Raw genomic sequence first — 22,371 nt, forward strand, 5'->3', positions numbered from 1 at the left:
AGTGGTGGATGATCGCAAAATCATTTCCATGGTGAAGAGAAACCCCTTCACAACAGCCAACCAAGTGAACAACACTCTCCAGGGTGTAGGCATATCGATATCCAAGTCTACCATAAAGAGAAGACTGCATGAAAGTAAATACAGAGGGTGCACTGCAAGGTGCAAGCCACTCATAAGCCTCAAGAACAGAAAGGCTAGATTGGACTTTGCTAAAGAACATCTAAAAAAGCCAGCACAGTTCTGGAAAAACATTCTTTGGACAGATGAAACCAAGATCAACCTCTACCAGAATGATGGCAAGAATAAAGTATGGAGAAGGCGTGGAACAGCTCATTATCCAAAGCATACCACATCCACTGTAAAACACGGTGGAGGCAGTGTGATGGCTTGGGCATGCATGGCTGCCAGTGGCACTGGGACACTAGTGTTTATTGATGAGGTGACACAGGACAAAAGCAGCCGAATGAATTTTGGGGTGTTCAGAGACATACTGTCTGCTCAAATCCAGCTAAATGCAGTCAAATTGATTGGCCAGTGTTTCATGATACAGATGGACACAGACCCAAAACATACAGCCAAAGCAACCCAGGAGTTTATTAAAGCAAAGAAGTGGAAAATTATTGAATGGCCAAGTCAGTCACCTGATATTAACCCAGTTGTGCATGCATTTCACTTGTTGAAGACTAAACTTCGGACAGTAAGCCCACAAACAAACAGCAACTGAAAGCCACTGCAGTAAAGGCCTGGCAGAGCATTAAAAAGGAGGAAACCCAGCATCTGGTGATGTCCATGAGTTCAAGACTTCAGGCTGTCATTGCCAGCAAAGGGTTTTCAACCAAGTATTAGAAATGAATATTTTATTTCCAGTTATTTAATTTGTCCAGTTACTTTTGAGCCCCTGAAATAAAGGGATTGTGTTAAATGCTTTAGTTGCCTCACATTTTTATGCAATCTTTTTGTTCAAACCACTGAATTAAAGCTGAAAGTCTGCACTTCAACTGCATCTGAGTTGTTTCATTTGAAATTCATTGTGGTAATGTACAGAACCAAAATTAGAAAAAAGTTGTCTCTGTCCAAATATTTATGGACCTAACTGTAGGTAGATAGATAGATAGATACTTTATTAATCCAAAGGGGAAATTCACATACTCCAGCAGCAGCATACTGATAAAACACAATAAAAAGTGTTAAGGGAACGAGTCTACGTAACTAGGGCCCACGATTTACCACGGCAAGAAATCGTAAATTCTGCGGTGTGTTTTTTTAAATTCCACTGCGTACCGCGGCGCGGCAAATGCAGTACCAGAACTCTAAGAAGACTAATTCGTAACCCAAGCAAAAAAATGCAATTTTTCTTCTTCTTAATCTTTAATGATAATCAATCATAATTCGTAATACTAATCAAATAGGTACAGTATATCAAAGCGTTCACATCCGCACATTTTAATCCACAGATTTGCTTTAAGCAAATGATGCTGAAACATATGTAGGCATAGTATTATTCTCAACAATCTATCGAATAATGTTTCTCTATTTATTGTTGAAGAAAACGCCACTGTAAGCTCATAGGTTTTCTTGTGACAGAGAATATTGCAGTGGTGACAACACCGATCCATATTTTGAGAACGAACGTTCCACATCAACAGAAGAGATCAGCAACGCAATGTAAACTTTAGCAAGAGCTGCTAAGCGAGGCAGTCTGTCCTCTAAGGTATGCCAAAAAGCAGTGATATCAGCTGGAATTACTTCACAAGATGCTATGTCCAGATAAGCTTGCCGTTCATCTGCTTCAGCCATCATTGTTGGCAGTGATTTTGCATGATCAGCAAAATTCTTCGATAAGAGTGGTAGCTGTCGTGGATCAAATATTCTCACAGATCTGAATAGGTCCATTGCCATCTGTTTGAAGTTTAGCAGCAGCATTGTGCATCTTCACAGCTGCTGGTTGCAATTGAAATTCGGACGATTTCAGGCAAGACAGTAAGTCAGACACTTTGTTGTAGACATCGACAGCCATGAATGACTGTGCCTCAAAAGAAGTCAGTGTTCATAATTGGCTGGCAGTGAACAGATACAAATTCAAGTTCATCTCTCCGCTCGTCAAGTTTATCAGTACTTTGCAGCAATGCCAACAGCTTCTTTAACTAGACTATAGCTCCACTGTGTTCGATTTCAGTAGCAACGAACAAGATATTAATGAGATGATGCAATAGACTAAAGAAAACTTAAAGAAGTAATCAAAACTAATCATACTAATATCAATATGCCTCAAATGGTGAGATTTCATTCAGATTTGGTATTTTCTGCAGCAGTTAGGTTAATTTCGCAGCATGGCGTTTTACTGCTGCAAAACCCTAAATTCTGCGGCGTGGCGTTAAATTCCGCGGACCGCGGTAAATCGTGGGCCCTACACATAACGCATGAACGTGATGATCCCACACAGAGGGGAAATTAAAGTAATATGCTATGCAAAGGTTGTGTGTCTAACAGTCATTCATTTATTTATTTATTTTATTTATTTATTTATTTTTACACCTGGCTCACTGTGCACTTCCACTCTGCATTGAGATAAAAGTACAGTATGTGTCTTGCTGTATGGTGGGAAAACAGTATACAGTACACCCCCAAAATTCGAAGGGGGCTACGTTCCTAGACCACCCGCGAATTATGAAAAACCCCAAATTTTGGATGTGGCTAAAAAAAATGCCTATTTTCATAGTTTAAACCCTAAATATGCCCCCAAAACACTTTAATTTCAAAATCAGCTTAATACATTACCTAAAAATAAAGAATGTAAAGGTAAACCTGTATACTGTACTGCTATGTCTACTACAGTGCTAGAATGTAAAATACCGATGTTACCGCTATATGTACTGTAATTCATGCAAGCACGTTTTCATTGCCAGAAGCCTTAGACGGTGCAGCTCGTTTCAGCGGCATCTTGGGGCTTTAACCCTTAAACTGCCACATACTCGGGCGTTAATGCATCCCTAGACACTAAATACTTTTTTGCTGCACTTTAAGTAAACATCACAATTAACAAAGAAAAAGTGAAATTTTAATGGAACACATTTTTTTTCATGTAAAGAGCATCACAATTACTGCAACACTGATCATTTTACACACTGCTAATGAACTGTAAAAACTATTTTTAAAAACTACTGAAACAGTATGTGCAAAGTGCAACTGACGCCATGGATGGAAAAAAAATCACTGAGCCAACTGCGCTTGAACAGGCTGCACGCAAGCACACAGAGGTAAGTGCTGATGCTCTCAGGCTCGTCTAGTGCAGCAGCTCAATCCCAGGGACAGTGAGGCTTACAGGGTGTCACACTTGGGTTACAGAATTGCACAGAAACACAAGAACTTTATTCAAACACTTCAAACAAACATGTCTCTTTCAGAAGTAAAAGGAGCTCAGTATGCAGTTAGTTATCGATTAAACAATAGACAAACATCATAGGGGAGCACAACCCCCAACAGGAGCAGAGAATATCTGGGGGAGGAGAGAGAAACAAAGCAATCAGCCAAAAAGGACAGATACGGTTCAGACTTTTAAGTAAGTTTAGCGTTGCGCAAGAAGCCGCAATTTGGAAGACAGTGATTTATTTATTTTTTATGGTGGAGATTCCAGCCTTGACCTGACATGCACCCACTCACAAACAGAGACAAAAACAAAGAAAACCAGTAATCAAACAGCAAATAAAGAATGTAATGAAAACAAATGAAATAAGAAAACAATTATACCACCACTGTACCCCTTACGGTGATTACACATTAAATACAACAAAGCACAAACAAAACACACACAGTAAATCATGAAAAACTGCAACGGATGAATTGTAATGATGAAAATAGATGGTCCAGAGATCCGCATGTTGAATGGGAATGTACAGATATTCCTACCGGCAGTTCCTGAAATGGTGAAACACGAAACAATCCAGGACAAAATTATTAAGTACAGGTAACCAACAGAAGGCAGATAGACAGGAACTTGAAACACAAATTACAAAAACTTTTTTTTGCTTTTGGTCACCGGCCACCTTTTTAAAAGCCGCGCTGACATCCTTCGACCTCAGCAGCCCCAGCACCCTCAGCAGAAGACCAATCAGAGCCACTACAGGGACTGCTGGGAGCTGCAGTTTCAAATTCTATTGGCTGCTTTCACCATCCCCTAGTCGCAGTTCTCTCTACAGTACAGTATTGCCACGAAAAAGCCATAAAAATTGCGGAGGATATTTGCAGTTTCCGCTAACAATTATTAGGTTCTAAGCAAAAATCCGTGGATGACTGAGGCCGCAAACTCTGACCTGCGACTTTGCGGGGGTGTACTGTATATATATATATATATATATATATATATATATATATATATATATATATATATATATATATATATATATATATATATATATATATATATATATATATATATATATATATATATATATATATATATATATATATATATATATATATATATATATATATATATATATATATATATGTGTGTGTGTGTGTGTGTGTGTGTGTGTGTGTGTGTGTATATATATATATATATAATATAAAGCACCAGTACAGCACAATCACTTTTCTCAACGTTGGCACCACCGCCATTCCTCCCTAGCAACCTTGTCCTCCTCCACCCGACTCTGGCCGATGAGTGGTGGTTGCTGGCTCCCTTTTATAGGTCACCTAGAAGTGCTCCAGGAGTTTGATCACCAAGATCCGGCTGCACTTAAAGGTGTGATGAATCTGTTGCCCACACGGGCTCAGGAGTCCCAAACACAGCACCCCCTGGCAGTACCTGCGGGACCCAACAGGGCTGCACCCAACTCCAATTCCCAGCGAGCCCTGTGGGAAACTGAGGCACTACACCAGCCCAGGGGGGCGGCCATCTAGCGTCCGGGGGGGTATTGCACTGTCCAGGGCTGCTCCCCCTGAATACAATGTGCAGCGGCGTCCCGGCTGGGCATGGACGCCAGGCACCTGTCACAATATATATACACACACAGTGCATCCGGAAAGTATTCACAGTGCATCACTTTTTCCACATTTTGTTATGTTAAAGCCTTATTCCAAAATGGATAAAATTCTTTTTTTTCCTCAGAATTCTACACACAACACCCCATAATGACAACGTGAAAAAAGTTTACTTGAGACTCAGGTGCATCCTGTTTCCCCTAATCATCCTTGAGATGTTTCTGCAGCTTAATTGGAGTCCACCTGTGGTAAATTCAGTTGATTGGACATTATTTGGAAAGGCACACACCTGTCTATATAAGGTCCCACAGTTGACAGTTCATGTCAGAGCACAAACCAAGCAAAGGAATTGTCTATAGATCTCCGAGACAGGATTGTGTCGAGGCACAAATCTGGGAAAGGTTACAGAACAATTTCTGCTGCTTTGAAGGTCCCAATGAGCACAGTGGCCACCATCATCCGTAAGTGGAAGAAGTTCGAAACCACCAGGACTCTTCCTAGAGCTGGCCGGCCATCTAAACTGAGCGATCGGGGGAGAAGGGTCTTAGTCAGGGAGGTGACCAAGAACCCGATGGTCACTCTGTCAGAGCTCCAGAGGTCCTCTGTGGAGAGAGGAGAACCTTCTAGAAGGACAACCATCTCTCCAGCAATCCACCAATCAGGCCTGTATGGTAGATTGGCCAGACGGAAGCCACTCCTTAGTAAAAGGCACGTGGCAGCCTGCCTGGAGTTTGCCAAAAGGCACCTGAAGGACTCTCAGACCATGACAAACAAAAGTCTCTAATCTGATGAGACAAAGATTGAACTCTTTGGTGTGAATGCCAGGCATCATGTTTGGAGGAAACCAGGCACCGCTCATCACCAGGCCAATACCACCCCTACAGTGAAGCGTGGTAGTGGCAGCATCATGCTGTGGGGATGTTTTTCAGCGGCAGGAACTGGGAGACTAGTCAGGATAAAGGGAAAGATGACTGCAGCAATGTACAGAGACATCCTGGATGAAAACCTCCTCCACAGCGCTCCTGACCCTAAGCACACAGACAAGACATCAAAGGAGTGGCTTCAGGACAACTCTGTGAATGTCCTTGAGTGGCCCAGCCAGAGCCCAGACTTAAATCCGATTGAACATCTCTGGAGAGATCTTAAAATTGCTGTGCACCGACGCTTCCCATCCAGCCTGATGGAGCTTGAAAGGTGCTGCAAAGAGGAAAAAACTGGCCAAGGATAGGTGTGCCAAGCTTGTGGCATCATATTCAAAAAGACTTGAGGCTGTAATTGCTGCCAAAGGAGCATCGACAAAGTATTGAGGAAAGGCTGTGAATACTTATGTACATGTGATTTCTCAGATTTTTTGATTTTTAATAAATTTGCAAAAACCTCAAGTAAACTTTTTTCACGTCATTATGGGGTGTTGTGTGTAGAATTCTGTGGAAAAAAATGAATTTAATCCATTTTGGAATAAGGCTGTAACATAACAAAATGTGGAAAAAGTGATGCGCTGTGAATACTTTCCGGATGCACTGTATAACTTAATTCCTAATTTTAGCAATACAAATAGATAATCTAAAATAGTTGAGCACACAGTTTTTCTTTAGTATTTGGTATATTAGAAAAAAAAATACTCTGGTAGTATTAGGCAAAAAATTGTGAAATAAATTTATTTTAGTGCCTTCTACTAAACTTTGTCCTATATTGGTATTTTTTTGTCTCTTACTCAAATTAAATATTGTATAATAGTTTATATTGAATTGATATTGTTCAGCAATTTTGGCTTGTAAAGAGTATTCTGTCTTTTTCCATGTTGTATATTATGTTCCACAAATTTTGATTTTAGTGGATACTAGTCCTGGTGTACTCTGCCATTTTATTTCACTTTGTGTTAAGAAATGTTTTGCTTATATAATATTTGGTCAAAATGTAAACTGGGAGTGTTATCATCTGAGGTCACTAAAAATCTTCAGTGTAAGGGTACTTGTTTAAGAAGTACTGTGGAAGGTATGGAAATTACGTGTCAATTTTTTTAATTTAATTTGAATACTTAATATTGACACTGACTCATAGAAACCCAAAAATTAGATAAAGAGTGTGTAACAGATTTGTTTTTACCTGTCCTAAAGGAGATGACAAATTAGCAAGATTTAGAAAATCTTTAAATATCTTAAATTTCTACATTTTAAAATTAAATATTTTACATCGTAAAGTAACATCTAGGTGAAAGGTATACCCCTGAAAATGTGTTGTTTTTTATTCATATTGTAATCAGTAAAATATAGCACTCTGAATACAACTGAAACGTGAAAAGCTGAATAGCACCTGGCACAGACAAACTCAGCATAATTCAGTGGTGTTATATATTGATACTCAAAAAATGTAATACTTTTAGAATCCCAAAAGGAAGATATTTGTGCATACATTGTCACGCTTGAGTCACAGATTTGCACAGAAACAGGAGGTTGTAGAGACAGGAACTATATTCAAACACTGCAAACAAACATATGTCTCTTTCAAAAGTTTAAATGTGCTCCTAGACAGGTGAGACAGTTCCGTCTCACAATTAAAGGTATGCAACCATATCTTCCTCTTCAACGGAGTGCGCAACAGGGGCAGGGAATGTCAGGGAGAGAGAGAAGCAAAACATTCCGATACCGACAGGTGCTGTTCAGGCTTTTAAGTATGTGGAGTACTGCGCAGGAAGCATATCGCACAACAGAGAAGCCACAGGTAATCCCAGCAAGTAAAGGAGCAATGTGAAGGTAGTCTGTCAGCGTTTTTAGGATGGGTTTTCTGAGGAGCATCTGTATCCTCTAAGGGGGGAAAGGGTGCGATCAGCCCCCCAGCTCCCACTCCCTCCTTGAGCTGTATTCACAATCAAGCAACTCTCCTAACCAGGTTCAAACAGGCATGACAGGATGTCAGCATTAATATGTTCAGAGCCAGGTCAATGCCTGACTGTAAAACTGTAAGGTTGTAAGCCCAAAAAATATCTCATGAGACAAGATATCGTATTCTTCTGATAGTATAACCATTGAAGTGTTGCGTGATCAGTCACTAATGTGAAATTTCGACCCCATAAGTAATAACGAAGCGCTTTCACAGCTCATTTAATTGCAAAGCATTCTTTCTCAGTAGTCGAATAATTGCGTTCCCTAGGAAGCAATTTTCTACTCAAAAATGTGATAGGGAGCTTTTCCCCATCAAAAACCTGGGACAGGGCAGCGCCTACATCAAATGCACTTGCGTCTGTATATAGAACAAAATCCTTAGGGAAGTTGGGATTCTGCAAAACTGAATAAGAAGACAAAGCAATTTTCTAATCACAAAAGGAACATTCACAAATTTCTGTCCATAAAATTGGCCGGTTTTCCTGTCTCTGGTATGTTCTGAAAGAGGAGCAGCCCTATTTGCAAAGTCAGGGATGAATCTTCTGTAACAACCGGCAAGCCCAAGAAAAGCACGTACCTGTTTTGGAAGTGGGTAGGCAAGCCTCTCTTCCACTTTTCTGAATTGTGGCCAGAGTAAACCCCTGCCCATGGAATAACCCAGATAATCAGTCTCAGGCATACCCTATTTACACTTCTTAGGGTTAGCTGTCAAGCCATCCTGTCTCAAGCTTTCAAGGACAGCCTGAAGACGTTCTGAATTTGATTGCTAATCATTGCTGGAAATCACGACATCATCAAGGTATGCCACAGATTATACGGAATGAGGACGCAAGATCTAATCGATCATACATTGGAAAGTTAGAGTTCCCCCATGAAAACCAAACGGGAGTCTCGTAAATTCATAAAGTCCATCAGGAGTTGCAAATGCTGTCTTCTCACAACTGCCAGCCTCAAGAGGCACCTGCCGGTAATCTTTCGTGACATCTAGCTTGGAGATATAGGTCACCTGACCCAATTTTTCCAACAGCTCGTCAACACAGGGCATTGGATAAGCATCAAATTTAGAGACCTTATTCAAGTGCCTGAAATCAATACAGAAGCTAACCGAACCATCTTGCTTTGCGACTAATACGACCGGACTACACTAATCACTTTTACTTTCGCGAATTACACCTAATGCCAATGTTCCATTCAATCAAAGATAACAATTCTGTCTTTTGCGAGTCAGTCAAATTGTCACCAATGGCAACATCGGTCTGAGAGACAGCATCGTCTCCTTCAAGAGATTAACACGTAAAATCTGAAATGGTTTGCACCAGCCTGGTATTCTAACCTTGTAATTCACCGGTCCCATACGCTCCTCAATAATGGCAGGGCCCTGCCATTTCACTAGGAATTTGTGCAGGTCAGACGGAATCAGTACCAAAACATGATCACCAGGTTTGAATTCACGGAGCTTACCGTGCCTATCGTAAAGACGTTTCTGAGTTTCCTGGTCATGTCGCTGATACTCCACAGTGACAGAAGAAAGCTTAGAAATTCTATCTTACAATAAAATTACCCGATCCGCAAAGCTCGGTCCTTGAGCTGTTGTCTTGATTGCTATCCATTCCTCTTGTACAACATCCAGGATGCCTCTTGGGCGCCTGCCAAATAACAACTTGAAAGGACTCAAGCCAGTAGACGCCTGTGGCGATTCCCGCACTGTGAACATAACAAAAAGCAGGACAGACTCCCAAAATGTGGGATCATCATGAGCCACTCGCCTGATCATCTGTTTTAAAGTCTTGTTAAATTGTTCAGTCAAATCATTCATCTGTGGATGGTAAACAGCGGTACTCAATTTCTTAATAGCAAGGCTGTCACACAATTGTTTTGTCACGTGAGAAGTAAAAGGAGTGCCCTGATCAGTTAAAATTTCCCTAGGGATGCCAATATAAGTAAAAATTTTGCACAGAGCTTTGGCTACAGTGAAGGAATTGGCCTTTTTCAAAGCAGCCACTTCTGGATATCATGTTGCATAGTCAACCAACACAAGCATATATTGATACCTGTTTTTACTCTTAGGAAGAGGACCTACAATATCTAATCTCACCTGTTGAAAGGGGACTTCCAGAATAGGCATAGGACAAAGGGGGGCCCGAGAAGGTTTATAAGTAGAGACGATCTGGCAATCAAGACATGAAGTACAGAATCGCTCAACATCTTTTCCCATATTCAGCCAATAAAATGGTTTTGATAAACAATCTCTGGTCTTATGAGCCCCCAGGTGCCCTCCCAAGATGTCAGAGTGGGCTAACTGCAAAAGAATGTCCCTATGCACTTCAGGTACAGCGAGTTGTTCAATAAATTCTACCATTAAATGATCTGAAATCACTCCAAAAAGACAGCCGTCTTTTTCTAGAAAGTGCGGGGTTTTCAAGCCCCCGGATTCACGCTCTTGGTAATAAAAGTCACTAGCAGAGCACGCCGGTTTAAATGCATATTCTAATGAGCTATCGGCTCACACAAAATCCATCTGCTTGTTAGTGCTAAGTTTGTGTTCGGAGGCATTTGCAAGTTGAGAAGTTGTAGATGGGCCAGCCAACCACTCTGGGAAATTAGGGGTGTCTCCTTCGGTTCAATATCTAATCAGGGCTCAAGCTCTTTCCTGACTGCCACCAGTTCTTCTCCCCAACCATACGCCCACCCCCCCCACTCTTCAGTACCACTTGTCACGCTTGAGCCACAGATTTGCACAGAAACAGAGGAGGTTGTAGAGACAGGAAATTTATTCAAACACTGCAAACAAACATATGTCTTTTTCAAAAGTTTAAACGTGCTCCTTGACAGATGAGACAGTTCCATTTCACAATTAAACATATTCAAACATATCTTCCTCTTCAAAGGAGTGTGCGACAGGAGCAGGGAAAGAGAGGAAGAAAAGCAAAACAATCCAAAACCAACAGGTGCTGTTGAGGCTTTTAAGTATTGTGAGACTTGCCCAGACACCACCAGTCGGAGACCACATCTTTATAAAAGTCACACGTTTATTATTCATCAATAAACACAATCCACAAACACCACACAATGCACAAATCAATAATCACCCCAATATTCCTCTTTCTCTCAGTCCTTGGCCGCCAATCTCCTCCTGGGATCTTCTTCCTACTCCCTCTCCTGACTCTAGCTCCCCGACTGTTAGGAGGCAGCGCCTTTTATTTCCCACCCGGATGTGCTCCAGGTGTCCGATGACGAAGTTCCGGCAGCACTTCCTGGTGTGGTGAAAGTGCTGCCCTTTGCCCCGGAAGCACTCCGGGCGTCCCTGGCAGGTTCCTCCGCCATCTTGCCAAGTGTGGCGGAAGTAATGTTCTCCCGGGTTCTAGGAGGCTTAAGGCTTCCCCTGGTGGTGGCCACGGGTTCCAACGAGTTGGAAAGTCAGTCCTCCTCTCCCGTGGTCCTCTCCTGCTCCAGGGCGGTTGTGTCCTCCTGACCCAGAAGCTTTTAGTGCCACCTTCTGGTCCTTCTAGGCGTCCCGGCCGGGTAAGAACCCCAGCCGTCTGTGACAGTACGTTCGCACAAGCGTTTTTAGAAGGGGTTTTCTGAGGAGCATCTGTATACTGTAGGGGTGCGATCAGCCCCCCAGCTCACAACATAGATATCAGTTTCTGCTGACTAGAAGTGAAACAATTTTGTAACAAGCACTTTTTTCTCTTTTGTAGATTGGGGATATCAGGAAAGCGGAAAAATATTTCCAAGATGTGGAAACAGATTTTAAAACAAAAGGAAATGATCCCAACCAAAATACTGTGGTTCTGATGAATAGGTATTTATGTTGTCAGTATTTCTTTAGATGTTAGATTAATCATGTTAATCACAAATCAAGTACACTGAATTGCAGCATAGAACAGATTTTGTTTCTAAATGAGTAAATATTTTCTGGATACCTTATAATTCATTAATTCTGTATTTTAGACTTAAAGACTTTATCTTTTAACGCCTCATAGCCCATGAACCAAAGAGCCACCAAACTGCTCCTATAACAGATTTTTTTTAATCTGATTACTCTAACATCAGGATGATGTTAATTATCCATCCATCCATTATCCAACCCACTATATCCTAACTACAGGCTCATGTGGGTCTGCTGGAGCCAATCCCAGCCAGCACAGGGAGCAAGGCAGGAAACAAACCCTGGGCAGGGTGCCAGCTCACCACAGGATGTTAATAATGTTAACTGTAATTACTGCCTGTTTACCATTAGTTTATCCATCAATTATTGAGTTATTTTTATGTCTTAATACACTGCTGCCTTTGAGAGTTGTATGCTTTCTGTATAACAATGCAAGTGCTTATGCACTAAGAAAGGTTTTTAAATTTACTAATGCAAGTAACTTTAGTTTTAGTTCAACAGTGAGATGATAAATATAACTGCACAGTATTCTTTATTTCAGTATGGTTGGGCATTCCTTTGTAACTGTAATATACTCAATACTTTCGCTACCACTCTCACATAATAACAGTCATCCCATGAGTAAGGATAATATTGATCTTTTTTTTTCTTTTCAGGAATAGTTGCCTAATAAAGTACTATTTGAGCCTTGCCCTTCATTACAAAATAGATTTAATTTGAATTTTGCCCAACTTCACATCTTAATTTAAAATCATCAATGGGTAACATTTTAAACTTTAGATGTGATTTCAAATTGAAATCCTTCTCCTTGTTTTTTCTACATTTTAGCAGAGGTATTGCATACAAAGAGTAATAAGAAACAACTCAACCATAAGAACTAATAAGTTTCTGTAGTTCAGATATCTTCATGTGCTATCATTTCAATGTTTCATGTTTAGTATAATACTGTACACGAGTTAGAGAGACTTTCTGAAGCTATTAAGAAGATGAGATAGAGCTCCGCTGGTCATTGCTTAAGACCTCCGGAGTTATCAAAATGATCAAACAGTGAGGACAGCTTCAGCTATTTCCATAGTCCTTTTTTTTTTTTTGTAAGCTTTACTGATGATCACTTGCATGATGCAAGGTGAAGGTTAGGAAGTGTGTCTCATGATAAGCTTCCTTTACAATTTCCCGCCTTCACCAAACTTAATCATAATATAAAGCACAGTAGTTTAGATTTTTTGTTGAACTGTCTGTCAAATTGAATGACATTATCAATTTCATCTGTCACTTTTTTATTTAGAAATGGAAAATGTTATAAAAAGAGGTACTCATTTCTGTAAGATGGTCTCTTACTCTCATTGACTATATAGTAGTAAAAGCAAGTTAGAAATAAATGAAATGAATAAAGTTGTGTACTGCTACTTACATTTTGGTCAAAAAAAAGTCAAACTATTCAAAGATAATATAAAGTTAATATTTTATTTAGCAAAGCTACTTCATTACCTTTCCATGATGCTTTATTAGTATTTGAAAAAAATAACTGTTCTGTCTTTTATGTTTTAATATTTATTATAACTGCTTATGTTGTTTCCACTATCACATTTTATCCCAAATCCCAAAAGACATCCATCCATTCTCCAACCCGTTGAATCCGAACACAGGGTCACGGGGTCTGCTGGTGCCAATCCCAGCCAACACAGGGCGCAAGGCAGGAACCAATCCTGGGCAGGGCGCCAACCCACCGCAGGACACACACACCCACACTCACACACAAAGCACACACTAGGGACAATTTAGAATCGGCAATCCACCTAACCTGCATGTCTTTGGACTGTGGGAGGAAACCGGAGTACCCGGAGGAAACCCACGCAGACACATCCCAAAAGACAATTATTAAAATATTGTTTGGGCTGCAAACACAAAATCTTCAAGCAGCAGTAATGACAGAAGTTAATATACAGTATCTTGACAAGTCAGTTGTTTTTATTATTAACAACATTCTTATGTATGGTTTTCTAATTTGATGTCACTTCTTTTCTAGAGCATTTGTATATTTAAGTCAAAATAATTATGGTGATGCACATAGCTCATTTTCTGAAGTTCTGAGAATTGATCCTACTAATCCTGTGGTATGTATTATTTGTATTGCTTTATGTTTTGACATGATCCACCATATAGTATACTTGTAATGTAATTAAATGTGTTTTGAGTTCCTTAAATATAAGAAAACTTATTGTTTAGGTTGCAGCACATGTTAACTCTTCAAGACAGGCTTCTGAGACAAACAGCAAGCCAAGTTCTGCTACATTGCAATATTTAATACTTTGTTTTTGTTCAGGTCAGCCAAAAATTCAGATTTTAACTTTTGTAATACAGTGCTTTATTTTTAAACACATGACACACAAATAATCTCTTCACATTGAAGTTGTAACATAAAGTTTTTTAGATTACAACAACAACAATACTGTGCAATGATGCAGAAGATTTCTTTTAAAATTATGTGCTTTAAAATTGACGTATCAATTAGAGTTTGTTTCAGAGAATATAAAGAAAAAATGTTATAACCTGACTTTAACACTAGAATTACCAGAGCCTACAAAAAAACTCGTAAATCTGTCCCACCTTAAATCGCTTCTTAAAATCGTTCAGAGCTCTCCACCAGCGTCTTTTGTCATCTAAATGTGCTGATAAAAATCAGGCTGCAAGCAGCCAGCTATTCCATCCCCCCACCGACTTAGAACATGCACAAACTTCTTCCAGCTAATGCCTTGATTGATTTTCTGGGAGTGAAGTGGAGTTTTAGAGTGGAAATAATAGATTGTTGTTTGGAACACACGCATTTCATTTCTGTTCCGTTTCTACAGTAAACTGTGTAAACACATTGTTAAAACAGAAACGTTTTTTATATTCTACTAGTAGATGACAAAATGTAGGCATAAACTATATAATGTATGAAGCCTGAAGTATCAAAGAAATACTTTTACAAAAGCTACAAATCTAACACAACAATTGCGCTTTTATTCAAAAATATAACTGCAGAAACAAAAAGCCGCCTTAACATGCGACATTGACACCCATTTATTATGACTGCCTCCGCGGCGCAATAGAATCAGCTGCCGATTGGGAATCAAAAGGTTGTGAGTTCGATCCTGCACCACTCCGTTTTGAGAAGTAAACTGCTCTTAGTTTTGCTATTTTAGAATAAAAACGTACATTTGATTTCAGTCTGTAACAGCCGGTGTAATTTGATACTTGTAAAGGTTAGCTTTGGTTTTTTTTTTTTGGTTTTTTTTTTGTCAGTTTTATTATCTAAGCCTGCGTTCACGAGCCCAAACACAACCCACCCCTGCATTTGACACTGCTGTTTTCATATAGACGCGCTGTAACAGAGGTAAACTCGGCTCCCTTCTACATCGGAGCAAGAATGCACATACCATTGCTTGCATACTAAAGTGTCAGCAGGCACTTTTCGTGGCATTACACACAGTTTTGAGCATGCCCTCTGCACAGTACTTGTGACTTTAGGCTTTAGAAAGTAAGTAAATAAATAAAGGTAAATTGTGTCCTAAAATAATTTCTTCAAAACGTCGAATGTTATCTATTTGCCACGGACATGTCTGCATGCACTTTTTGTGGCATTACACATGTATTTTTTGAGCATGTCCTTTATTTATTTACTTACTTCCTAAAGCATTAGCTGGGAGAAGTTTGTGCACGTTCTAAGTCGGTGGGGGGATGGAATAGCCGGCTGCTTGCAGCCTGATTTTTATCAGCACATTTAGATGTCAAAAGACGCTGGTGGAGGGCTGTGAACGATTTTAAGAAGCGATTTAAGGTGGGACGGATTTACAAGTTTTTTCGTAGGCTCTGGTAATTCTATTGTTAAAGTAGTTAACCATATACCCTACCAGGAAATGATGTAATCACTAAAAGTATTAAAAAGCTGACTGAATAAGAACACAACTTTCCCACAAGACTTTGCCTAGTGTTTTGTAATATTGGCAGTTAGCCCAGCTGCATCACAGATTAGTTTCCTGGGTCCAAATATTGTACCTAGATGTTCAATGTGTGGAGTTTGCATGTCTTCCCTATGTCTGTGGGATTTTCCTTAGCATGTTTCTGTTATTCTCCTAAATTCCCAAAGGCAAACTAATAGGTTAATTGCTGGTTTCAATAGGACATGTAATGGACTGGATCCCTGTCCAGGGCTGTTTTCTGCCTTTTACTTAGTGCTTGCCAGTGGGTTGGAGGTTAGATGTACGTAAATGTGTTTTTGTGCATATGTGTTTATCTTTAACACTAGAATCCCTTAAGCCTACAAAAACATTTGTAAATAATGGGCCACCTTAATTTTACTCACACCTCCTCATCACTGTGTTAGTTGTGCACCGATAGCGCCTTTGTTTTGCAAATAGGTCATTCGTCTGCAGGCAAGCAGCCTGCTCACCAGTCCCCCTTAGTGAGGCAGCTGAAGTCAGACACAAAATACTCACTGAAGTCTGTTTATCTGGAAGTCAGGTGTCTGGAATTGTATAGAAAAATAATATATCATTATTTGAAATACATTTTATGCAAGTTCTGTGTCTACTGCGATCTGCGTAAAAATAGGATGGCAGAAATGTTGAACACATAACTAACATAGAATAATAAAAAAATATTGACATGAAGTATGTAATGTGTAAAGACTGAAGTCCAAATATCAAATAAGCACTTTCAGTGAAGTTTTTAGTAAAAGCAGACTTGCTTTGTTGATTTGTTAGGGACTCAAATCAAATGTATGTTTTTACAAAAATAGCTCACCACTTAAAGCGCTAAATACAGGGAGGACCCAGGATCAACCTTGCAACATCTTGATTACAAAGCAACAGTTCTTACCCCTGGACCAGAGAATTAAATATCTGTGAGACCCCACTGCATTTCCACTGTGAAAGACACAGGCACACACACATACAAACATCTTTACTTTGTATCGATTGATATTTGGGCTTCACTTTTCACACATTGACAGCAACATATACATTATTCAACTTCTTCTTTTTGTTTGATTTTATTCTTGAAAAAAGAACACTTCTTTTGTTGAACCTTTTTTGAAAGTGTTTATTTGATATTTGGGCTTCAGTCTTCACACATTACACACTTCATGTCAACATTTTGTCATTATTACTATAACTACATTTACACAGACTGCTGTAGACACGGAGCACACATAAAATGTATGTATTTCAAATAATGATTATTTTTTTCCAGTACTTTTCTAGTCACGTCACTCCCAGATAAACAGACTTCTACGTATTTTTTTTGTTGTCCAACTTCAGCTATCTTGGTGGGGGATGGGATAGCAGGCTGTCTGCCTGCAGCCAAAAACAAAGGCACTATCGGTGCAGTGATGAGGAAGTACAAGTAAAATTAATGTCATCTGACATTACGATTATTTTTGCAGGCTTCAGGGATTCTAGTGTTAATCTGATTGCCTGTATTTATGTTTATCCATTCAAAACATGACAGGGATGTACACTGCCGGGTAAAAGTTGTAGAATACCTCAGTATTTTCAGTTTTTATAGAAATTTACGCAGTTTAATGACTTAATTTTTCTTTAAATCAAGGCATAGCACAAGATCTCATCCTATCAGAGTTTCTTCCAGTTTCCAATTTCATTTTAACTGTGTAGGCCACCATACTCACTGACACTTAGATTTATTTATATATTTATTTTTGTGTTTTCTTTAAATGAATGACCTACGCTTCATTTGCTAATTGCCATTTTCTTGCCATTATAACTGGAATTTACAACTTTCTACAGTGTAATAATGTCCAATTAGTACTTCAGAGGGTGTACTAACACAGACTTTTCCTACTTTGCTTCATGACAGTCGGTTTTTAAGTAATCAACAGAAGTTGGGTCACCTGTGCAAAATGTTTGCATCATCTTGCAAGGCTTAATTTATTTCTAATTGCTGCAGAACAACTGTAGGTTGTAACCTATTAGTTGTTCCATGAAGAAGGCCCTTTTTTAATATTCTAAACTTTTCTTTTTTTTTTTTTTCATTTTTTGCTAACCTATACTTTAAATTTAAACTTCTGCCAGTTTACTGATTACATTGTCATCTTTATATAATTCTTTACATTACAGCTGATTAAGTCTGAAGAAAAACTAGAAACACTGAGGTGTTATAAAACTTTTCATGAGTAGTGTATAGTTTTCTTTATTAGGAAAAGAGACAGTTGCTTATACTTGTAAATAATAGTTTTTAATGTGTATATATAATATAGATAGATAGATACTTTATTAAACCCAAGGGGAAATTCATATACTCCAGCAGCAGCATACCGATTTAAAAAAAAACGATATTAAATTAAAGAGTGATAAAAATGCAGGTAAAACAGACAACTGTATAATGTTAACATTTACCCCCTCGGGTGGAACTGAAGAGTTGCATAGTGTGGGGGAGGAACGATCTCCTCAGTCTGTCAGTAGAGCAGGACAGTGACAGTAGCCTGTCGCTGAAGCTGCTCCTCTGCCTGGAGATGACACTGTTCAGTGGATTCTCCATGATTGACAGGAGCTTGCTCAGTGTCCGTCGCTCTGCCACAGATGTCAAACTGTCCAGCTCCATGCCTACAATAGAGCCTGCCTTCCTTACTAGTTTGTCCAGGCGTGAGGCGTCCTTCTACTTTATGCTGCCTCCCCAGCACACCACCGCATGGAAGAGGGCACTCGCCACAGCTGTCTGATAGAACATCTCATCTGCAGCATCTTATTGCAGATGTTGAAGGACGCCAGTCTCCTAAGGAAGTATAGTCGGCTCTGTCCTCTCTTGCATAGAGCATCAGTATTGGCAGTCCAGTCCAATTTATCATCCAGCTGCACTCCCAGGTATTTATAGGTCTGTACCCTCTGCACACAGTCACCTCTGATAATCACGGGGTCCAGGAGGGGCCTTGGTCTCCTAAAATCCACCACCAGCTCCTTAGTTTTGCTGGTGTTCAGGTGTAGGTGGTTTGAGTCGCGCCATTTAACAAAGTCCTAGATTAGGTTCCTATACTCCTCCTCCTGCCCACTCCTGATGCAGCCCACGATAGCAGTGTCTTTAGCAAACTTTTGCACGTGGCAGGACTCCGAGTTGTATTGGAAGTCCGATGTATATAGGATGAACAGGACCAGAGAAAGTACAGTCCCCTGCGGCGCTCCTGTGTTGCTGACCCCAATGTCAGACCTGTGGTTCCCGAGACGCACATACCGAGGTCTGTCTGTAAGATAGTCCACGATCCATGCCACCAGGTATGAATCTACTCCCATCTCTGTCAGCTTGTCCCTAAGGAGCAGAGGTTGGATGGTGTTGAAGGCACTAGAGAAGTCCAGAAACATAATTCTTGCAGCACAACTGCCTCTGTCCAAGTGGGATAGGGAATGGTGTAGCATATAGATGATGGCATCCTCCACTCCCACCTTCTCCTGGTATGCGAACTGAAGAGGATTGAGGGTGTGGCGGACCTGTGGCCTCAGGAGGTAAAGCAGCAGCTGCTCCATGGAATTCATCACGTGATGTCAGAGCAACAGGCCGTAAGTCATTCAGCTCACTAGGACGTGATACACTAACAGAAACAAGTGATAGCTTTATACGCATATATCAAGAAGAAAGAATATGAAACTGTTGCAGACTACAGTTCTTATCACCATCCTGGTTTCATTCACAAGCAAAAAAGAGATTAGGTCCTTTCTGTACTTATCTTTAGTCCATCCTTCTATGCTTCTGTCTCCAATCTACTGATGAGATAATGCAGTCTATCCATGGATTCCTTCAACAAGACTAAATTATCTGCAAAGTCCTGTCTGTTAGCTTTGGGTGGGCAGCACTCCATGGGACTGCAGCAGTGCAGTTCCGAATGCTGTTCATATCACAAAGCCTACCACTCAGAGGAACAAGAATGTGCTAAAAATGAATCTCCAACCATGTGTCTATGAAGAGTATCTCTTCACCATCCGCTTTCCAGAGATAGTTTTAAAGGGTGCTGTCAAAAACTTGCCAGAAATTGAAGATTATTCTCTGGTCCTTCATATACTCCAGTGCCTGGTCAGTGATGTTCCTCACACAAAAACGGTCTATACAGGATATTCTAGCTCTGAAGCCTGCTTGAACACTGTGGTGGTTTTCGTCAATTATATCTTTAAGCTTGTATAACAAGAAGTAGCATGATGTCTTACTGATGGTGGATAGTAGTGTGATACCTTACCAGTTGTTGCAGTCTGCCAAGATTCTTTTTTGATTGATATTTATAGATATGTTATTGACTCCCAACAATAACTTGTTGAAGAAGGGCAAGTTTCAGTCTAAACTGGAATATAAAATATCACATTTCCCTTTATTCCATCATAATTTGTCATTTAAATGTAGTCATGATTAGCCTCTTCAAGAGCATATAAACCATTCCTTAATTTCTCAGCCTTCCTCTGTTATCTTGACAAAAATAAAAATCCAAACTCATACTGGCCAGTATGACTTATTGATAAATGGTAAGGCCTTTTTTTTTAATTGTGTATGAGATATGGATATACAGTTAGGTGTAGGTCCATAAATATTTGGACAGAGACAACTTTTTTCTAATTTTGGTTCTGTACATTACCACAATAATTTTAAATGAAACAACTCAGATGCAGTTGAAGTGCAGACTTTCAGCTTTAATTCAGTGGGTTGAACAAAAAGATTGCATAAAAATGTGAGGCAACTAAAGCATTATTTTAACACAATCCCTTTATTTCAGGGGCTCAAAAGTAATTGGACAAATTAAATAACTGGAAATAAAATGTTCATTTTTAATACTTGGTTGAAAACCCTTTGCTGGCAATGATAGCCTAAAGTCTTGAACTCATAGACATCACCAGATGCTGGGTTTCCTCCTTTTTAATGCTCTGCCAGGCCTTTACTGCAGCTGCTTTCAGTTGCTGTTTGTTTGTGGGCTTTCTGTCCGAAGTTTAGTCTTCAACAAGTGAAATGCATGCTCAATTGGGTTAAGATCAGGTGAATGACTTGGTCATTCAAGAATTTTCCACTTCTTTGCTTTAATAAACTCCTGGGTTGCTTTGGCTGTATGTTTTGGGTCATTGTCCATCTGTATCATGAAACACTGGCCAATCAATTTGACTGCATTTAGCTAGATTTGAGCAGACAGTATGTCTCTGAAAACCTCAGAATTCATTCGGCTGCTTCATGCACAGTGGCACAGACCCCTAAATAAATTTTACTACAAGGAGCCATTAATGCAAAATGGACTCTTATGCTCAACAGAGGACAATTTATTTTTTTATTTGCCAGTTATTCCTGACAAAAATGACCTAGGAACATTTAGAGACTCTAGTTACTTGGAATTTGTGAGGAAAAACCCATGCCAACTTCAGTGGAATGTACAAACATCACACTGGCAACAAGCAGATGTGGGACTTGAGCCCAGGATTTTGAAGTTGTGAGCTGACAGTTCTGACTATTGAGGCCATTTGCTGCCCTGACGCACAAAACTTAATAAAATGTTAATATGCAAATTGATTCTTCAAATATCTTTACAGTGTTATGTATTTACATAATCTCAAGAATTTTTGAGTGTTTTTTTTTAAAGATCTTTTTCTTAATTTAAAAAAAATTGAAATTGCCAATATTCAAAAGTCCTAAGCAACACCCAATCATTTTCTGTTAGTGTACATTAAATTTTACCTGGCAACATCTGTAGACTTTTTGAGTTTATTTGAAACGTTTTTTGGTTGTGGCACTAAATGTCTAATGTGGCTTTTTTTTTTTTCTTAAATTTTCTTTTTGGTTTCATAATGCAGAATTTAATACAAAGAGTAAAAGTTTTTTGTTTGTGGTTAGAATTCATTTTTATGTACTTTTTGTGTCATTTTTGATGTATGTAAAATTGAAAATTAAACCACACAAACTATAATTTTATAGATGGATGAAGTATCGGCTTTAAGTTGAAAAGTTTAAAGCTCACATTAGCAACATTTATTTATATAACACATTTTCATACAAATAATGTAGCTCAAAGTGCTTTACAAGATGAAGAAAGAAAAAAGAAAAATATAAAAATAAGATTAGGCAATACTGAGTAACAAAGAATAAAGTAAGGCCAGGAGGACAGAAAAAATAAAAATTCCAGAGAGCTGGAGAAAAAAAAAAATATCTGCAGGGGTTACAAGGCCGTGAGACTACCCAGCCCCCACTGGGCATATGATTTCAATCAATACTCATGGTTTTCAGGCTTCACGTGGAAGAATTAGATGATGTTGGTCATGTGGACATCTGGCCTTCAATCCATTAATGCAGGGACTGCACGGTGCTTTGATCAGGTGGTGGTGGCGCAGATCGCCACCACAGAAAACCAGAAGAAAACAGCTTAGAAAATAGCGGTTAGTACAGATTTTGGAGCCATGAAGAAAGATAATTCAATGCATATACAAATTATCAGGGTTACACTAAAATGAAGCTATGTGAAAGCCATGTTAAAATAATGGGTTTTAGCAGTTTTTAAAGTGCTCCACCGTATTAGCCTGGCGAATTTCTGTTGGTAAACTATTCCAGATTTTAGGTGCATAATAGCAGAAGGCTGCCTCATCACTTCTTTTAAGTTTAGCTCTT

At 39.4% G+C, this 22,371-nt stretch overlaps 1 protein-coding gene across 3 annotated transcripts in view; it reads left to right on the top strand.

The window, feature by feature from the left end:
* The window catches only part of trappc12 (trafficking protein particle complex subunit 12), a 99,338-nt gene that overhangs the window by 76,011 nt on the left and 956 nt on the right, over window positions 1-22,371 (top strand). For all 3 annotated transcript variants that reach the window (XM_039748838.1, XM_039748836.1, XM_039748837.1), the window contains 2 exons: window positions 11,567-11,670; window positions 13,784-13,871. In XM_039748838.1, coding sequence (XP_039604772.1) covers window positions 11,567-11,670; window positions 13,784-13,871 — 192 coding nt within the window. The remainder of the gene's footprint in view (window positions 1-11,566; window positions 11,671-13,783; window positions 13,872-22,371) is intronic.

Source organism: Polypterus senegalus, chromosome 3 (assembly GCF_016835505.1).
Source record: "Polypterus senegalus isolate Bchr_013 chromosome 3, ASM1683550v1, whole genome shotgun sequence".
Taxonomy (NCBI): domain Eukaryota; kingdom Metazoa; phylum Chordata; class Cladistia; order Polypteriformes; family Polypteridae; genus Polypterus; species Polypterus senegalus.